Source organism: Hemicordylus capensis, chromosome 17 (assembly GCF_027244095.1).
Source record: "Hemicordylus capensis ecotype Gifberg chromosome 17, rHemCap1.1.pri, whole genome shotgun sequence".
NCBI classification, from domain to species: domain Eukaryota; kingdom Metazoa; phylum Chordata; class Lepidosauria; order Squamata; family Cordylidae; genus Hemicordylus; species Hemicordylus capensis.
In genome coordinates, this window is record NC_069673.1 from 15,957,161 (window position 1) to 15,975,338 (window position 18,178).

Genomic DNA, 18,178 nt, shown 5'->3' on the forward strand with positions numbered 1-18,178 from the left:
TTGGAATTGGTACGGATTTTGAGCTCCCTTGGATGCGCCCTTTGAGGAAAACAGGCACACAGTTCTGAGTAGGCTTGGCTTTGCAGAACTGTATGCCAGTGGCTTTCAGAATGGAGGCGGAAATGTCGGCCCGCCCTATGGGGCAGTGCGTGTGTGGTTTTTAGAGGGCCCTCCAGCTGCGGCGTTTCTATGTCAAGCGTGTTGGGTATTTGCTTCTGTCCCCACAAACGCCTCCGCCGTCTCTGGGTTCTTGGCCTCCTTTGTGGGAAAGGGGGCTCTGTGTCCCCATTGATGAAAGTGGCGCGGCATCTCTAGGCCGTGGTGGGGGTGAACTTCACAGGGGACCCGTCTGCCAGTGGCTTCTCGTTTGGATGGCTGCCATCGGGCTTCCAGTTCAGGGGCAGGATGCCTCCTCTCCCTCCCAGTTGCAGGGGAGCAGTGCTGGCCGAGAAGGGGCCTGCCTTCATCAGGCATGGCTGGGTTCAGGAAGGCTCTTCCTCCTCGGACTCTGGACCCCTTTTTCTGAAGGGCTCTGCCCACGTTAGGTTGCACACATGCCCAGTCTGTGTTACGTCTCTCCAGTCAGTCGTGGTGGGGTTTGTAGTCCAGCAGCAACTGGAGGAGCCCCTGGTGACCCTTCTAGCCAGAGCCCCCGCCCCCCCACACACACACCCTTTCATGGGCGTGACGGGCGGACGTTGCCCCCGGCCAGAGATGGGTCCGTGGTTCCCGAGCCCTCTGGCCCGTCTCCGGAATAATCTGTGCCGCTCTGAAACCACCCAGGACGTCTTCAGTGGGTGCCAAGCGCTGGCCGCCTGCCTCTTCTGGGCTGCTGTTGGCTGTGACTCCCCTGCTGTCCCCGGGAGGGCTCTGTGCCGAGGTCCGGGCTGCAGAAATGGCAGCGACTGGGGCGGGGGGGGGGCGGATGCTCTAGGAATGGCCCCTCTGCATGGCGTCCGAGGGCAGCCCGGAGACCCAAGAAGCAGCGGCCATGCCGCCACCGGGTGTTTCCCCGGCCTCTTGGCAGCCCACTCGGTGGGTCTGATCCGTGGCGGGGTGTGCGTGACCCAGAGATGGGCTGCTGAGACTGGGGTGCCGTCCTGGAGGGTTCAGGGGTCTCTGGGTGCGGCTGGACTCCAGCTCCCAGCCTCCCGCTTGGCCACCCTGGCTGGGGAGATCCCCTGCTGTGACTGGGCCCCCCCCCCACCCGGCCATTCACAGGGCTGCTTGGCCACCGGCTGCTCCCCTGTATGGGGTGGGGGGGGCGGGGGCAGCAGAAGGGGAGAGGCTTCCTGGGCTCTGTGTGACCCCAGGACCTGGGCTGCATTGGTGCTGGGGCTTTGAGGGCTCTTTCCCCACACGCTGGAGCTGCACAGCCGCTCCCTCCAGACTGCTGGAGGCTGATGGGGAGTGAGGCGGGAGCCGTCCCGCTGGGCTCCTAGAGAGGCCGTGGTCCAGCCCCAGGCGCGCCCCCCCCATCAGGAGGGCTGGGGGAGAGGAGGTGGGGTGCCAGCAGCAGGAACGGCACCCCTCTCCCTAGGAAGGAAGGGGGGAGGAGGAGGAGGAGACACCCCCCTGTGCTGTGCCCTCCCTCCCCCCCCTCCCTCCCCCCAGCACCTTGGGGGCCCCCCTCGGGCTCCTCTGCAGCCAGCCAGATGCTCTGCCTGCGCCTGCTTCTTCCTCCGGCTCTGCTGCACCCAGCCTGGCCTTTTGCTTTGTCCTGGGCAGGTGAGGGGGGGCAAGCCCAGGCCGAGGGAGGGCGGGAGGGCCTTCCCCTCTCTCCTCCCCACAGCATCCCAAGCACGAGAGGCGAGGCGGCTGCTGCCGCCCTCCTCCTCCTCCTCCCCCCCCCAGGCCTCTTCCCCCCCCCAAGGAGGGAGGGGGGAGGGAGGCTGGAGCCGGCACCTTCTGCAGTGTTGGGGGAGGAGAGTCCGGCGCTGGAGAGATGCTGCGAAATGCCTGCCCCCCCCCCCCCCCGCCGCCACCGCCGCTTCCATGCACCCCCCTCCTTCCTTTCCGTTCCTTTCTTCCCTGCTAGGACCCACCCCCTGCGTGGAGCGCTGCTGCTCTGCTGGCCCACCCCACCCACCCACCCCACCGCACAGGCTGGCCAGCCAGCCAGCCAGCCTCTAGCTAGAGCGGTCTCCTCCTCCTCCTCCTCCCGCCCCATATGTTTGTGGTGTGTGTGTGCTGAGGACTGCCAGAGAAAGAGCAGCAGCAGCAGGAGGGGGGAGGCCGCCACTGCCGCTTCTGCCGCCGCCGCCGCCGCCTCCTCCTCTGCCGCGGCTGCTGCTGCTGCTGCAGCAGTGCCCGAGCCAGCCTGCCAGGGGTGCCTCGGCGGCGCCTGCCGCAATGCCCAGGAGCCCCCCGGAGCCGCCTCCTCCGGCACTGACAGCCCTGCACGTGCGGCAGCCACCACAATGACAGCAGCCGGGCAGCCACCGGCCGCGTGAAGGGGCTCGCTGCCGCAAGATGAACGCCTCCCTGGACGGCGGCGGCGGCAGCAACCGCAGCAGCAGCCGCCAGCCGTTCTGCCTGCTGGCCAGCGACTCCCCGGAGGGCCTGGACTTCTGCCTGCTGGAGGTGATCGTCATCGTCTTCCTCACCGCCCTGATCATCTCGGGTAACCTGGTGGTCATCTGTGTCTCCCACTGCGCGCCGCTGCTCCACCACCACACCACCAGCTGCTTCATCCAGACCATGGCCTACGCCGACCTGCTGGTGGGCGTGAGCTGCCTGGTGCCCTCGCTCTCCCTGCTGCGCTACCGCCTGGCCCCGCTGCCGGAGGACCTGGTCTGCCAGGCCTTTGGCTACATGGTCTCGGTGCTGAAGAGCGTCTCCATGGCCTCGCTGGCCTGCATCAGCCTGGACCGCTACCTGGCCATCACCAGGCCGCTGACCTACAACAGCCTGGTCACCCCCTGGCGCCTCCGCCTCTGCATCCTCCTCGTCTGGCTCTACCCGGCCGCCGTCTTCCTGCCCGCCTTCTTTGGCTGGGGCAAGCCCGGCTACCACGGGGACGTCTTCCAGTGGTGCGCCGACTCCTGGCCCACGCGGGCCGCCTTCACCCTCTTCATCGTGGCCGTGCTCTACGCGCCGGCCGCCTTCGTGGTCTGCTTCACCTACGCCAGCATCTTCCGCATCTGCCAGCAGCACACCCGGGAGATCAGCGAGCGGCAGGTGCGCTTCGGCTCCCGGGAGGGGGGGGCGGCCGAGGCCCCGCCCTGCCCGGACAAGCGCTACGCCATGGTCCTCCTGCGCATCACCAGCGTCTTCTACCTCCTCTGGCTGCCCTACATCGTCTACTTCCTGCTGGAGAGCTCAGCCGTCTACCAGAGCCACATGGCCTCCTTCCTGACCACCTGGCTGGCCATCAGCAACAGCTTCTGCAACTGTGTCATCTACAGCTTGTCCAACAGCGTCTTCCAGAAAGGGCTGAAGCGCCTCTCGGGCGCCGTCTGCGCCTCCTGCACCCGGCACCGGCCGGCCAAGGACTCCTCGGCCTCCAGGGGCAAAAGACCTTCCAGTGGGGGCCACGTCTAGTGGGGTGGATTTGCTCCCGTTGCAAAAACGAGTTCGGATTGTCCAGGTTTGCAAAAAAAAAACACCAAACAAAGCGGAGAGGAACTCCAAAGCTCACAACCTTCTCCCAGAAATGCTGCTGATTAAGGAGAATCAGGAATTCCCATGAGCATGTGTGGTGTCTGTTTGGCGTTTCACGTTGACAGTGTCCTCAGGGTGGGCGGGGGGGGGGTTGTTTCGTAGTGATTCCAGGATCTGTTTTTTAAGACATGCAGCACGCTTCCTCCCTCTCCCTCTCCGCACTCCCACCTGGAGTGACCGGTCGCGGTGGGCGTCTGGAGAGCTCCCACTGAAAGACCCCCTTGATTTCTTCCTCCCGGTGTTGGCGTTGCCCGAGCGCGCTTGGAATGATCTCTGCTTCGTGTGTCAGTGTGGGAATGTAAATGGTTTAGTGGCGTACTCCCGGAATCCTTGTTTTTGTTTTTCATTGGGGGCCCGTTGTGTTGTGCGTATGCCCAAGCCTGCTTCCGGATCTTGAGGCCTTCTCTCTTCTCCCTCGGGCTGGTTGGGAAGACTGGGGCGTTGGGTTTCGGCGTGCGGCAAACCCTCGATGCAGCCCATGGGATCAGCACCAATTTCCTCCCACCCCCGTCCCATGTGCTCTTACAGTAGCTCTCCTGTGCGCCCCCCCCCCCCCAATTAGGACACTTGTTTGTGATTCTGGAGTGCAGTATTTGCATTTTTAAAATTCTGTTTGTGTAGTAACGGGATGACTTGGGAGCAGACCAAATTTAGCAGTTGAATAAAATATTTTTCTTTAAAAACAACAACAACAAAACCAACTCCAATGGCACTCAAAAAAAAAAAAAAAGAGCAGAGAGAATACTTTGTTCTTTCCCTCCGGTTGGATTCGTGGCAGCAGCTTGAGGAGGGGGTGAAGCTGCAAAGGGCTTTTCCCTTCTTGAAATGGGGGGGGGTGCCCTTCTTGCGGGAGGGAATGAATCAAAGCCGGAACTTTGGATACCTGGCAGGCGATCACGTGGTCCCGGGCATATTTATGCAGAAGTAAACCCTTCTCCCCCCCCACCCCAGTCGCTGGGGAGGCGGGACCCGGAGAGGAGGACGAAGTGCACTGCACCCTGTCGAAATGCACCGTGTCAACTAGGCCGCACAGCTTGGGTCCCCCAGCTGCAGTGGGCGGGGATGATGGGGTTTGTAGTCCAACATCTGCATGAGGACAAGGTTGAGGCTTAATTTGTTGTTTTTTTTAAATTATAGGTAGCAGAACGGTTAATGGCCTCCTGGAGCCAGCCCCAGTCTATTCCGCCTCTGTGTTGCTTCTCACGGTGGCTTCCCAAGACACCCCCTGGGGGCCATTGGTTGCCTATGACGGCGGTGGCTGCTGGCCTCTCCGTTTTGGCCACGGGCCAAAGGCTTGTGATGGGCCGCCTGTTTCTAAAGCCAGCCAGCTCCCCGCCAAAGAGGCCCGGGTTCCGGCAAACCTCCTGTGCATATGAACGAGCCATCTCTGTGTGGCACCATCCTTGTGGGAGAGGGACCCCCTTCGTCTTGCCCCCACCCTGGTTTGGGGGTCTGGTTCCGGCCAGGTGGGCCTGGCAGTGCTCCTGTGTGCTTGCTCTCCCTCTGGCTCACCCCTCTCCAGACAGCCTGCGTGTGTTTGCTCCCTGTCCCCATCCGGCCTGAGAGCTGCAGGATCCTGACCGGAACCCTCCCCAGGCCTGGCCCGAGAGGAGATGCCTTGGCTGGCCTCAGGAGCCGCTCAGCCCCGGGGGGCCCCCTGCAAGGCCCACCACGGAGGAATGGCTTGTTTGGGGACCCATGGAAAGGCCAGCAAGTGGAGAACGGGCCTCTGCCTGCCCCACAGCTGGATGTGAGGCCGGGGCGGGGGGGGGAGCTTGCTGCAGAGGAAGAGCAGGCTGCAGACGGAGACGGAGAGCCCTCCCCTGTCCCAGGCCTGGACTCCCAGCCCTCCGTGGATGGCGTTTGGCCTTTTGTCCCCAACACGGCTTTGTTTGGGCCATGTGGCTTTTGCAGAAGTCTCAGTGGAGCTGGGCAGCCCCGAGCCTGACACCCCACACAGGAGGCCTTTGGAAAAGGCCAGTTACAAAGCCTGCCCTGCGAGAGCGCAGGAGGACTCCGCCGCCGCCACTGTCTCCTCCTCCTCCATGCGTGCCTTGCAACTGGGCAGGAGGGTGTCTGGGGCTCAGAGCAGTGGGGCCCTCTCTCTCGCACAGCCGTGTCGGAGGCGGGTGGTTCTGGGTATTAGCTGGCGACAGCAATCTGAGCTGGTCGCTCCAGAACAGGAGGGCAGTGCCCAAGATGGGGCCGGAAGAAAAGGGAGGCCAGAAGGCCAACCCGTGCAAAGCATTCATGGGGGAGAGTCGCTGCTGGTAACCGAGGGACACTTCTTGGAGGGTCCCCGCGTGCTCCTCCAAGGCGTGGCCCCTCTTCCCCAGGGCAAGGAGGAGACCAGCGATGACCCTGCGCTGGGGGATGTGGAGGCCCCCTCTGGTTCCAGCCGCCCGTTTTTGCCTGCTGGTCTCCCGTCTCTTCCGATTACTCAGGCGCTTTGTAATAGCGAAATCAAGACACTAGTTCTCAACAGAGTCGATGGGTCCTTGGAGGTGCGGTGCTCTGACACTCTGGGGGGGGGGGGGTCCTGAAATAGGCTGTGGTCTCGCTGCATAATTTGCCCGCAGTCTTGTCCAGTTCCCTTCAATTTCATTTCAGTCATTGACCAGAAAAGAGAACCGAACCGAACCACAGTCTTGTCAGAGCTGGGCGAGAATCCTGGGCAGATCCGGCCCCAGGCTGAGCCTCTGCTCAGATGGCAACCTCTGCAGCTTCTATGTAAGCTGATATTACAGAATTTTGACACGTCAAATAAAAAATGGGTGCCCGATTTAACGGAAGGGGCCTTCTAGCCAAGGAGGCTTCTCACTGGCTGGGTTTCTTGTGCCCCCTCTGCTGGAGAGAGGCACCTTGCAGAGTTACGTCGCTGCCAGAGAGAGGTCTCTGCTCCCAAGAAGCTTACACTCTCAAAGAGACGCGGGGTGGGGGGGGGACAGCTGAGGCGGCAGCGCATTGATCGGGCCGTGCGCTCCTTAGAGGGAGGGAGGGAGGGAGGGAGGGAGGGGGAGTGCAGATCTGAGGCCTGGGAGACGACACAGACGGCCGGCTTTCCCCTCCCGCAGGCGAAGTGTTCTGAGTGCTCCTCTCAGGGTAGCCCTTCAGAGCGACCGGTGAGGAAGAAGCTCCGGCCTCCGTGGCTGAGCCCTGGGAGAAGAAGAGCCTCCCTGAGGCTACTCAGTGGTCCCGTGGCGAGGTGGAGATTTCCGCCAGAAAGGCTGCTTGGTGGGGCGGGGTGCTGGGCTTGTGGCCGTGAGCAGGAAGGGTCCCCTTGGCAGGCTGGACGGGAGGCAGCCTGTGTGGGTTGTGAGGTCTTCCCCTTCGGGGACGGGGCCTCTGCTCTGCAGGCAGGAGGTCCCTGGTTCCCTCCCCGCCGGCAGCATCTCCGGGTGGGGCTGGGAAAGGCTCCTGCCGGAAACCGGGGAGAGCTGCCGCCGGTCAGGGCAGACCCTACGGAGCGAGATGGGCCAAGGGTCGGACTCCGCAGGGAGCAGCTTCTGGTTTCCCCAGGTCACCCCTCTGCGTCCTGACCTCTGCACTGCCTCAGAGTGTACACCCAAGTGCAAACTTGCTCCTGCTGGCGTCTGGAGGGGCCCTGCCCTCCCTGCCCGTGCTGGGCACCAGGAGCCTTGGCTGGGGCTGTTCTCCTCCTGTGGCGATCTGCACTGCGCCCCCCCCCCCGGGAGTCTTGCAGAAGGGACCCTTTGGCCAAAGCCAGGGTTTTTCATCGCCGAACCTGTTTCATTTTGGAGCAAACGGGAAGCCGAGGGACGCATCCAGAGCGACACTTGGAAGGCTTGCTCTTCCCGGGCTCCAAAAAGTCTTTCAGTGCGTTGGCAGGAGCATAGAAGCCGGAGGGGAGCGGGCGGGGGGGGACCCACGTTGTGCCCCAGTCGCTTCCTTAGGGATATTTATAGTGCTAGTCCCTCCCCCCCCCCCGGCGTGGAATCTGGCCTCTGGCAGGAACGGCCCCCCTTTGATCTGGAGCGCTCTCTCAGGGCTCCCCCCGAGAGACACAGGAAGCCGATCCAGAGCCTGGGTCCCCCCGGGCCAGCGCTGGCAGCTCAGGCCTCCGGGGCCTGTCCCGACCCAAACTGGAGCTGCTGCCTGGACTGCAACGGAGACCTCTGACAGGCAGGGCAGGGATGCTGCCAAGGCGGCTGGTGCTCCAGCGCAGGCGCCGTTTGGGTCTGTGGCCGCTCAGTGGCAAAGAGGCCTCTCGCAGCGGCACCTGGGCTTGTTTCTGGGGAGGGAGCCCCTGCCTGGCCTCCGGGAGGTCCCCGGTGCGGCGGTCCTGGCTCCAGACCCCTTCCTGGAGCCTTGGGGGTGCTGCTGCCTGCCTGCCAGTGTAGGCCAGGGGTTGCCAGGCTTGGGTGGACGGCATCATCGTCCTCCCAGTCACCATGAGAGTGGCTGGGGATGATGGGAGTGGTAGCCCAGTGCCACCTGGGGACCCCTTTGGGAACCCCTGGGGCGGACGGGAGCAGTGGCTGGGCTCCGTCTAAGGCAACTCCTGACCTCTCCTGCCCCCGGGCATTGCCAGGTTGCTGGCGGGTGGCGTTGTCGCGGGCTTGCCCAGAAGCCGTGCTTCCCGCCCCCTGCAGAGGACCCAAGCGTCTGGCATCTCGGCACCTTGGGCTCTGCAGTGAAAAGGGGGCCAAGCCTGTCCGAGAAGCCGCTCCAGGCCCTTCAGTGGCTGGTGACTGGGTCAGTGGGCCGCGCCAGAGTTCGCGGGGACCCAAGAGGGAGCAGCCGGGCTTCCTCTTTGCAGCTGCTGCAAGCATGGGGTGCCCCACGGATGCCGCGCTCCCTGGGTGGGCCTGTGAGATGTTGCACAAGGAGGGGCAGCCCCATTCGCCTAAATGGGGGCAGAGACCCTTGTTCCGTAAGCCTCTTCCTAAGCAGGGGGGTCGGGGGACGGCAGCCCCTTCCTCACCCCAAACGCCCTACGAGGGGAGCTGTGGGGCTGCAGCTCAGTGGCAGAGCCTCTGCTTGGCATGTAGAACGTCCTAAGGTCGGTCCCTGGCAGCATCTCCAGGGAGGGCTGGGAAAGGCCCCCCGGAGCCTGAAACCTTGGAGAGCTGCTGCCGGTCAAGCAATCCGGAGCTAGGTGGGCCCAGGGTCTGACTCGGCAGGCGGCAGCTTCCCCCGTCGGCTGAGCCAGGTTGACTTGCCAGAGGGCCCCCCGCCTTGAGCTGTGCCATGGGGCAGCCCTTTGAATCTGGGTCTCCTCTCTCCAGAACAGCATGGGGCTAGTGACGCACCGGTTCCCCCAAACCCAGTGGGCCCATCCCTTGGGCCCCCCCCTCTCTCTCTCGGCATGCAGAAACATTCAGCTTCTTTAAAGGCACCCCATGCGGCCCCAGAGGTGGCCCAAGGCCTCTGGATCCATGGTTCCCCTCTGGAATTCTTTGCCCTTGCAAGAAGCAGCGGGCTTGGACACGTTCCGTGACGGGCCCCCAGTTCCGGGGCGACTTGCGGCTTCGGAAAGGCTGCCCGGTGGTGCCTTGGCGTGGCTGTAGGTCCTGGAGAGGCCGCACTGCTCCAGCAGGCGGTGGCTTCGGGTTGAAGGCTGCTGCTCTCACCCCCACCCCACCCCACCCCACCCCACCCCTGGCCCACGGACTCCCTCCTCCGGTGTTCCTTTCCCCGCTTGTACACTTAATTTGGCAGTGGAGGCGCTCTGTGTCTGAAATAAACCCTTGGTGTGTGGCTGTTCTGTGGCCTGCTGCTTGTGATTTCCACCCCCCGTTTCACATGCTGAGCGAGGGAGGGAGGGAAATCTGGGGCCGTGTTGCGGCCTCCGGCGGGGAAGCCACGGCCGGGCGCTTCCTTGTGGAGGTTGCAGCCTCAGTGAGCCCCATGCCAAGGGGGCAACGCTCCGTGTCCTCGTGGTGGTGGTGGTGAGGGCAAGTGCCTCCTCGCTCGCTGGTTTTTCCTGTGGGAACCGCATGCCCTAAAAGGAAGGGAGCACAGCCGAAGGGGCTGGGTGTCACTTGGGGATTCACTTGTATTTTTAGCATCTCCGGGCTTATTGCCATATTTGGCCTGAAACGATGTCATATCGGCACTTAATTGCACCGGAGGGCCCTTCTCACCTTGTCTCCGGCAGATTTGGGGCTGGATGTATTCTGCGGAACTTGGGCAAAAGGACCAAAGCATTGAACATTGTCTGTCCCTTTTTCTAGAGTGTGTGTGTGCCTCTGTGTGTGCCTGTGTGTGCCTCACGCTCTGGCATAAGGGCCCCACGTGGCTCCAGTGGGCTATTGGAAATGGTCTCGAGCGATGTAAGGTGGGAATTCTCAGGGTTCAGAGATACAACCTCTTCCTCCCAGACAGAGCAAAGCAATCACTTGATTCCCGTCCCCCCGCCCCCGCCTTTCTCTCCACCCCCACTGCTAAAGAAGAAGATGCTCGAAAGGGAACTCCTCCCGAAGGGGAATCTCGGACCCCAGACAACCCCCAGACAGTCCATGCTCGCGCTGCACCCCAGATTTCGGGACTCTTGCATCTCTTTGGAGGGCTGGCCAAGGGCGCCATTGAATGGGGAGAGCTTCTCCTGGAGGCACCCCGTGGGAGCCGAATGGCCGCTCCGCAGGGACGTGGGAGGGCGAGGAGTCTCCCGCGATCGTACCCTTGCACAGCTCCCGCTCACTTCCGGCGGGGGTGCTCCCGAGAGCTCCCCTGTCTGCGCTGCCCTTCGCCGGGACTTGGCATCTCCAGGGAGACGGCGCTTGCTCCGCTGTGGGGCAGCTGCACCCCACCTCTTGGCTCACGGGTGAGGAATCCAAGGGCTTCCGCGCAGAACGTGGCTACGGCTCCCCCGAGATGGCTTTAAGAAGGGCCTTTCTGGATCAGGTCCATCCAGCCTGGTATTCCATTCTCAAAAGCGACCACTTCAGGTGCCCCTGGGGAGCTGTCCAGGGGAGCCGGGCGTGGAAACAGGGATGCGCTGGACAGGGGGAGGGTGCATACTGCTGCCATGGCTGCTAGCGGTGGGTGAGCTGCCACTGCCCTCCTCCTCAGCTTCCACCCTCTCTGAGCAGCAGTGGTGGCCAGAGCCCCGCTTGGCAGATGCCGGTGGTCTCGGCAGCGTCTCCAAGCTGAGCTGGGGAAGAGCTCCCTCTGGAAGCCTGCCGAGACGCTGCCAGTTGCAGCTGGCACCCCTGAGCCAGACCCAGTTCCGAGGGTCTGCAAAGGGTCTGACTGTTCAGTCGGGGAGAGGAGAGCCGGTCTTGCTGCAGCCAGCTTGAATGGTGCCCTTTGCTAAGCAGGGCCCGCCTGGGTTTGCATTGGGGTGGGTGGCCACAGGTGAGTGCGGTGAGATGCACGCCTGAGGGGCCGCAGCTCCGGGGCAGAGCCTCTGCTTGGCATGCAGGAGGCCCTCAGGTTCGATCCCAGGCAGGGCTGGGAGAGACTCCTGCCTGCCTGCCACCCGGGAGAAGCCACTGCCGGTCAGTGGAGAGAGGGCCGAGCTCGATGGACCAAGCCTCAGACTCGGTCGAAGGCAGCCCCTGTTAACTCTCCTGCCTGGCGCTGAGAATCTCCTGGGAACTGTCGCCTGCTGAAGGCACGTGGGATCCTGACAAATCCAGCCCCTCCCAAAGCTGGAGGGGAGTGGGGTCTCGCCACTGGAGCAGCAGCACAGCCTCTGCTCGGCTCTCTGGACCTCTCCGGGTGTCCCCCCATTCAGGGACTGACTGAGCAGTAGCCCTCCTGGGGGCTGTGGCCATCTTGAGGGGCTGGCCTCCCCGTCCTCCTGGCAGCCTCCCACTCGCTCTTCCGGCCATTTACCGCTTTCTGTTCCTGACCCCCGGTGGCCTGGGGCGTGTGCCTGCGAGGGTTTCCTTCCGCTCCCCGGCCCCTCGGAAGCCTGAGAAACGGCCCGGCCAGCCAATTCTCACCACAAGGTATAAAAATAGGGCCCTGGGGGGGCGGGCACGGCTTCCACCATGGCCTTGCTGTGCCCTGGCTTGGACCAACCAGTATTTCCTTTCAGACATGGTCACTCCCTGCACTTTCCCCCGGGATCACAGGAGAACATTTGGAGAGCGGCCTCGAAGCCCCAGGCCCCCTGCTTTAGCCAGGGCGAGCCAAGCACAGACTCTGCCGTTGGGGTGAGGGGGGGACCCCAGTGTGGCCTGCCACAACCTACGCCCACCCCTCAACTCCCCTTGCCCTTGGCCGTGGGGTGGAGCAGGCGGGTCTCTCCCTTGCCAGCGCTGGGCCCTTCCCTCCCTTGGGGGTTCCTCTCCTCTGGGAGGCAACTTGGCTTTGGATTCAGGATTTGGAGATGGCCAACAGCCTCCCACCATTGGCCAACCTCGGTTTCGGCTTCCAGTGAACTTGGCTTTTGAATAGTCGGATATGGAGCGACAATTCTGCATTGTTAAGGTGTTGAGTGATCGCAGACCATAATAAACCCACATATATTGTGGGTTGTGTTTTGGGAAGGTCAGCAAGGGTTCTCACTTAGGTCATCACTTTTCATATCTCCCCGTAAGAAGGATTTCCGTCAGTCCCCTACACAGGGAGTGCCATGCCCATTTCCCCACAATGTTCTGCAGCATTCGCTTTGCTTCCGATAGTCATGGGGGAAGGCATGATTGACAGGGAGCTCAGGAAGGTGCAGAGGCGCCCCCACTCCAAGAATGAGGAGCCCTGCCCAGCCTCCTTTGGGCTCCTTGGATCTCACCAGATGTTGCCACCCCAATCCTGCAGTCATGAGGTCTAGAAGCTTGAATTTGGACAAAAAGCAAGTAGAGTACCTTGCTGATTGGCCCTCCACACCACTGTGCTGTGCATTCCTGAGCACGCGGGATGCACACCACCACTCCACCAGCAAGCGCTGGAGCATGCCAGTGGCAAAGCAGCCAGCCGGGATCGTGCGTGCCACCATCGGCCCTCTGTGGTGCTCAGAACCCGGTGTGCCATCCTCATCTCTGAGTTGCCAGACTTCAGAGTCTGCGATGAGGCCAGAGCTTGTGTGAGAGCAGAGAACTGCTGGCGGATCTGGTCACAGGATCTACGAAACGGGTGGCTGGTGGTACAGAGGTGGTTGTGGGATCGGCGGGGGGGAGAGGAGGGGAGCTCGCACTTGGCTGAGGAGGGACTATATTTCCTCCCCTCCCCATGGCTCTCTTGAAGTCAAGAGAGGGAGGGAGCCTGATCAGCCCACTCCAAGCTAGAGTGACGCCTCAGTTGAGCAAAGGAGGGCTTGCCCGTGGTAACTGCCTCCCTGCTTGCATCCCAGTCCGGCGTGGATTCCTTTCCGCTGGCTGGGTGCCTCCCCTAATAGGGGTGGGCAAGCTCCTCCAGGGCCTCTAGCTGGTGCTCAGAGAGCCCATGGGGGCCCAGAGTGTGGGGAAACCCGGGTTTGCAGCTTCCGTCCCTAACATGTCCCCATTTTGCAGATCTCCCTGCTTTGGCCTTACTGGTGGGAAGGAGGCTGAAGTGGCAGGTTGGCCCTCTTACTACCTTCCCACTCGCTTTGATTGTTCAAAGAGAAAAATCTCTCCCGCCCCGTCCTGGTACGTCAAAACCGCCTTTTTCTTCCCGGGAAAAGGTCGTCGCTGGGAGTAGGACGTGCCTTGCGGTGGAAGAGGACCCGGCCCTGGTGGAGCTGGGCTTCCGAGAGTGGCCGGGGCTGCAGCCCTGGGACGCTCACGGCCTGCCCTCCCTCTTGCCCCCCCTGCAGGAGTCCCCTCAAGACAGCGCCATCACCCGGGACATCAACCGCACCTTCCCTGCCCACGACTACTTCAAGGACACCGGGGGCGACGGGCAGGACTCGCTCTACAAGATATGCAAGGTGGGGCTCTTTGCCGTGGCTGGCTTGGCTCCCTGCGAGCGGATGAGCTCTGCGGGGGACGTGGCCGCTGCTTCTCCTCCGGTCCTTGGGTAGAATGGCTCTGCAGATCGAAGGCCGAGCAGCCCAGCGTCCAGGGCTTGCCTTGTGTTGTGTCCACCCCCATGCCTAGAAGGGCCCAGACCCTCCGGCCTCCTCTGCCTTCCCTTCCCTCGGGAGCGCCGTGCGCACGGCAGATTGCTCGCTCCTCACCAGGGTTCCCACTAACAGGGGTTCCCAGATGTTGTGGACTACATTGCCCAGAACCCCCAAGCAAAAGCCAGTGCAGCGGGGGGTTCTGGGAGCTGTAGTCCACACCATCTGGGAATCCCTGCTCTTCACCCTTTGCTTGCCCTGGCAGGAGGAGCAGGAAGCCCGTTACGTGATGCTCAAATCAGATCAGAACCTTAACTTTAGGGACATAAGAACATCAGAACGGCCCTGCTGGATCAAGCCCAAGGAGGCCTCTCTGGTCCAGCATCCTGTTTCACACAGCGGCCCACCAGATGCCCAAAGGCAAGAGGTCTGTGCCTGCCCAATCTCCTGCTGCTGCTCCCCTGCAACTGGTCTTGAGAGGCATCTTGCCTTTGAGGCTGGAGGCCTCAAGCTGTAGCCCCCAGACTAGCAGCCGTTGATAGACGGCTACTATCTCTAATCCCGGGCTTGGCCTTCCGAGATCCTCCTCCTCTTTGCAAAGGTATTGAGGCAAGGTTCTGTCTTTCCAAGGAGGAACTTGAAAAGGTGGCCATGCTCCACCAGCAGAGAGCTTGGAAGCCAGAGGACCTGGGGCCGGTGGGGGGCGGGGGCGGCACTCTTTGCACCCCTCCCCTGTTTCTTGGGGACTCTCCAGAGCCCCTGTCAGGTTGCCAGCCTGCCTGCTGTGAAACCCCTTCTCGCGTAGAGGAAACCGTATGTCCTCGACCCCTCTGTGCCTTTCTCTAAAAGCGGCCAAGGTGGCTGGCAGTCACAAGCCAGGAAACCAAGCGGCAGCAGTTTGCCATCGCAGGAGCCTGGTCCCCCCACAAGCCGGCCGCAGTGACGCGGTTCCCAGCACCCGCCGGAGAGCGGACAGCGCCGGGGCCAGGCAGGAGAGGGAGGCTCCGCCCTGGTGCCGGCCTGCTGTGCCTCCAGGGGCAAGGAGGGCTGGAGAAGGGCCCTTGGAGGCGGGCTGGGCTGCGGTCGGGCCGGAGGGAAGGCGGCCCTCTGGAGCGCGGAATGGGGCGGGAGGCGGCGGCTGCCCGCCCAGGCCAGGCGTTGCTTTACAGAGCAGGAAGCTGGCGGCTTTGGGGCTGGCACGTCTTGCCGTGTGCAGCAAGCGGGTCCTGCGTTCCAGACGTGCACCCTCCGTTGTGAGGGGAGTGTCTCTTCCATGGGTGCAGCCCCCTCTTTCTGTGGCCGGGGGGGCGAGGGGTGGGGCCCCCTCTCTCCTGCCTCTCTCTCCTGCGCCCTCAGCCTCCCGGTTCTCTTCGCAGGCCTACTCCGTCTACGACGAAGAGATCGGCTACTGCCAGGGCCAGTCGTTCCTCGCCGCCGTCCTGCTCCTGCACGTGAGTGCCCGCTTGGTCCTTGAGAGAGGGCCCCCCAGCGGGTGGGGGGTGCGCCCAGACCCCCCTTCCTCACGCTTGCTGGTTCCCGGCCTGCCTAGCTCGTGGGGGTGAGGTGCGTTCGGGCCAGCGAGACTCTGGGCACCTGGGCCCCGGGCCAGGCTGGAGCCAGGAAGTTTTCTCCGGACTGGGAGACTGAGGGCCGCCGTGCTCCCGCAGGCGAGGAGGAGCCGCTCTTGGCCGTCAAGTCCAGCTGGGACATTCAGCTGGGAAACTAGCCCACCTGGCTGGCTTTCTTGCGATGAAAGGCGACTTTCCAGAAGAAGCAGCGGGGGGTGTCGGGGGTTGCCCGGCTGTAGGGTGAGGGGGTGGGGCAAGTGGCAGCGTGAAGACCCCCCCAGGTGCGCGTCCCACCCCCGTGTCGGGGAAGAGGGGCCAACGTGGCTGCCCTTCCCCTTTTCAGCATGTCGAGCCACCGATGGGTGCCTGGGGTTGTGTGTGGAAGCCCCCACATGGCCCACTCCCCCACCGGGGCCGACCGGGCTCAACCCTGGCAGCTGGCGAAGGGTGGTGTGGAGGCCGGCTGCCTGGCTTGCCCTGCACCTCCCAGGGAGCCCCCCCCGCCCCCCCCCCCCCAGCAGCTCCTCGGAGATGGCAGCCGGCTGTCTCTCTCCTCCGTGGCAGAGGATTCAGCCCTCGTCTCGGCAGACACGCGGCACAAAAGGAGCTGGGTTCTTTCCTCTGGCACTTAATTTCTCTTTCTGCTGCTAGAAGTTATTTTTACTCCCGTCTTTTCCGCCCCCTCCCCAGCAAGCTCTTCTCCGCGCTGTCAGTTGCTGAGTGACGCTTTGCAGGGCTTCGGCGTGGCTCTGATCCACGGCCTCCTTCCCTTGGGGAAAAGGCAGGATTCTTAGCCCCTCAGCCCCTCCTGAAGGATGGCCGTGCCATCCACTAGGACGAAATCGGAAGCGACCTCCCCCCGTGCTGCAAAAGCAGACTGCTTGTGGGTCAACAGAGAAGCAGGACTCCCCGCCCCCCCACTCCCCCCCCTCATGGCACAGGGAGCATGAAGAAAGAGGCAGCACCCCCCAGTCGTCGGATAGGCAGGTGCTGGTTTCCCAGGGATAGGAGAGCCCGGGCCCTCAGGTGCAGGCGGTTTGGGGCTGACGGGAGACAGCTGGGCGGTGTTTGGAGCCGAGGACGGAAAAGCCGGGACAGCAGGTGTGTCTTCTGTCTCCCGCAGATGCCGGAGGAGCAGGCCTTCAGTGTACTGGTCAAGATCATGTTTGACTATGGACTCAGGGAGCTTTTCAAACAGAACTTTGAAGATTTGCACTGCAAGTTCTACCAGCTGGAACGCCTCATGCAGGTGAGGGTGGGGGAGTGGGTTGCCGGAGCAGCCTCTGCCCTGCACAGCATCATCCCGAGGTGGTTTCCAGAGCGTGCGCCTTGCACTGCCGGCTCAGACCGCCAAGTCCAGCATCCTGTTTCCAACAGGCGGCAGCTCAAGGCCTCTGGGAAGCCCGCAGGCAGGGCAGGTTTACAGTAAAACAGCGCAGGTGGAAAACAAAGTTAAAAGCCTTTTGAAAGATAGGTTCTAGAGGCCTAATTGAAAGCCGGGGTGGACCAATGTGTCTTTACAGCCCTTTAAGAAGCTCTTCAGGACAGACCAGTGACCGTTCTTTCTCCTCCCCGCAGGAGTACATTCCTGACCTCTACAGCCACTTCCTGGAGATCAGCCTGGAAGCGCACATGTACGCCTCCCAGTGGTTCCTCACCCTCTTCACAGCCAAGTTCCCTCTGTACATGGTCTTCCATATCATCGACCTCTTGCTGTGCGAGGTACGTGGTGGGGCCGTGCAGGCCGTTCCCAGCCACGCCAGCCCTCAGGGAGGCCTAGCCCCTCTTTGGACCCGGAGACGAGACGGAGCCTTAGCAGAAAGCCCAGCCCAGCCCCCAAAGCACAAGCCGTGCGGCGGGATTCACGGGGTCGGCATGGCCTTCTTCTCCGTGGCAGACCCCCAGCTGGAGCAGAGGGTGCCTGCCACCCCTCTTCCCTGAGCTGCCCTCCTCGTTCTCCTAAACCCACACCCAGACCTTGGCTGCCCACGCCTGAGCCTTTGGGAGACCAGCACCAAGTCCACTGAGCCAGGCAGTGGCAGCGGCACCCTGGGAGGCCGTTTTAATCATCTGTTTACTTGCCTCCTAATTAGCCGCCTCCGTTAATGCTCAGCAGACCTTCCCCTGGCTAGCGTGAAATGGCCCAGTTCCGCTGCGCCCTTTCACTTAAAGACCAGCCGCTTCCCCGCTGGGGTTGCTCTCCCTGGGGTGCCTTTGCCGCGAGGGACCCCTGCTGCGGCTGGCCTGCCTCTCTCCAGCCACAGCACACAGGGGGCCGGGGTGTTGCTGCTCACAACGAGGGACAGGAACGTGCTCTTGCAAACGAGGAGGCATGTCAGGTGTGGCAGTCTGTAGCCTCCAGACCTCCTGCACGGAGTGGATCGTGGCCTGGCTGGAGAGCTTGCCCTCTAAGGCGGGGGCTTGGGGGGCTGTTTTTTAAGCACAAAAAGGGAGCTACAGCTTTAGGCGGCGTTTCCCTGACTAGCGGCACTAGTTCCCGGAGAGAAGGCCCGGAAGCAGGTAGAGGGCTCCGAATGCCTTGGGAAATGAGCGACGTGTGTCAGTCTGACCGGTTCCCAGAAGAACTTCCCTTTAGAACAAGAGCCCTCCGAGATGGCTCCAGAGGGAGCTGCTTTGATGCCACCAGCAGAACCGGCAGCTCTTCACTCTGGCCTTTCCTTCCTTCCAGGGCATCAGCGTGATCTTTAACGTTGCCCTCGGGTTGCTAAAAGTGAGTACTCCCCGGCTTGGCCAGCGCGAGGTGCCCGGTCTCTGGCCTCTGGTGGTGAAGCGCTCTGGTGCATGCAGAGATTTGGAGGGGGTGGCGGGTGAACGGGAGCCAGGAGGCCAGCGAGCAGCACTCTCCTGCTGCCTCACATTGGGGCGGGGGGGTGGGTGGGAGGGTGGGTTGTGTGTCATTCATTGGCTTCAAGTCTTGCCCGGTGGTGGGGTGGAGACAAGAGAGCCGCCCAAGACGCTTGTGGTGAGTGGGGAC

General features: G+C 62.8%; 2 protein-coding genes across 2 annotated transcripts in view; both read left to right on the forward strand.

Moving 5' to 3' along the window:
• The window catches only part of RABGAP1 (RAB GTPase activating protein 1), a 48,830-nt gene that overhangs the window by 22,019 nt on the left and 8,633 nt on the right, over positions 1–18,178 (forward strand). Inside the window, exons 14-18 of the mRNA XM_053281644.1 lie at positions 13,370–13,483; positions 14,992–15,066; positions 16,307–16,432; positions 16,762–16,905; positions 17,873–17,914. Coding sequence (XP_053137619.1) covers positions 13,370–13,483; positions 14,992–15,066; positions 16,307–16,432; positions 16,762–16,905; positions 17,873–17,914 — 501 coding nt within the window. The remainder of the gene's footprint in view (positions 1–13,369; positions 13,484–14,991; positions 15,067–16,306; positions 16,433–16,761; positions 16,906–17,872; positions 17,915–18,178) is intronic.
• On the forward strand, positions 2,086–6,485 carry GPR21 (G protein-coupled receptor 21). Its single transcript, XM_053281656.1, has one exon. The coding sequence runs from the start codon at positions 2,473–2,475 to the stop codon at positions 3,541–3,543; it is 1,071 nt and encodes a 356-aa protein (XP_053137631.1). The 5' UTR covers positions 2,086–2,472; the 3' UTR covers positions 3,544–6,485.

What these genes read in the sequence shown, in the direction of transcription:
- GPR21 (XM_053281656.1), top strand. Translation starts at nt 2,473, where the DNA reads ATGAACGCCTCCCTGGACGGCGGCGGCGGCAGCAACCGCAGCAGCAGC.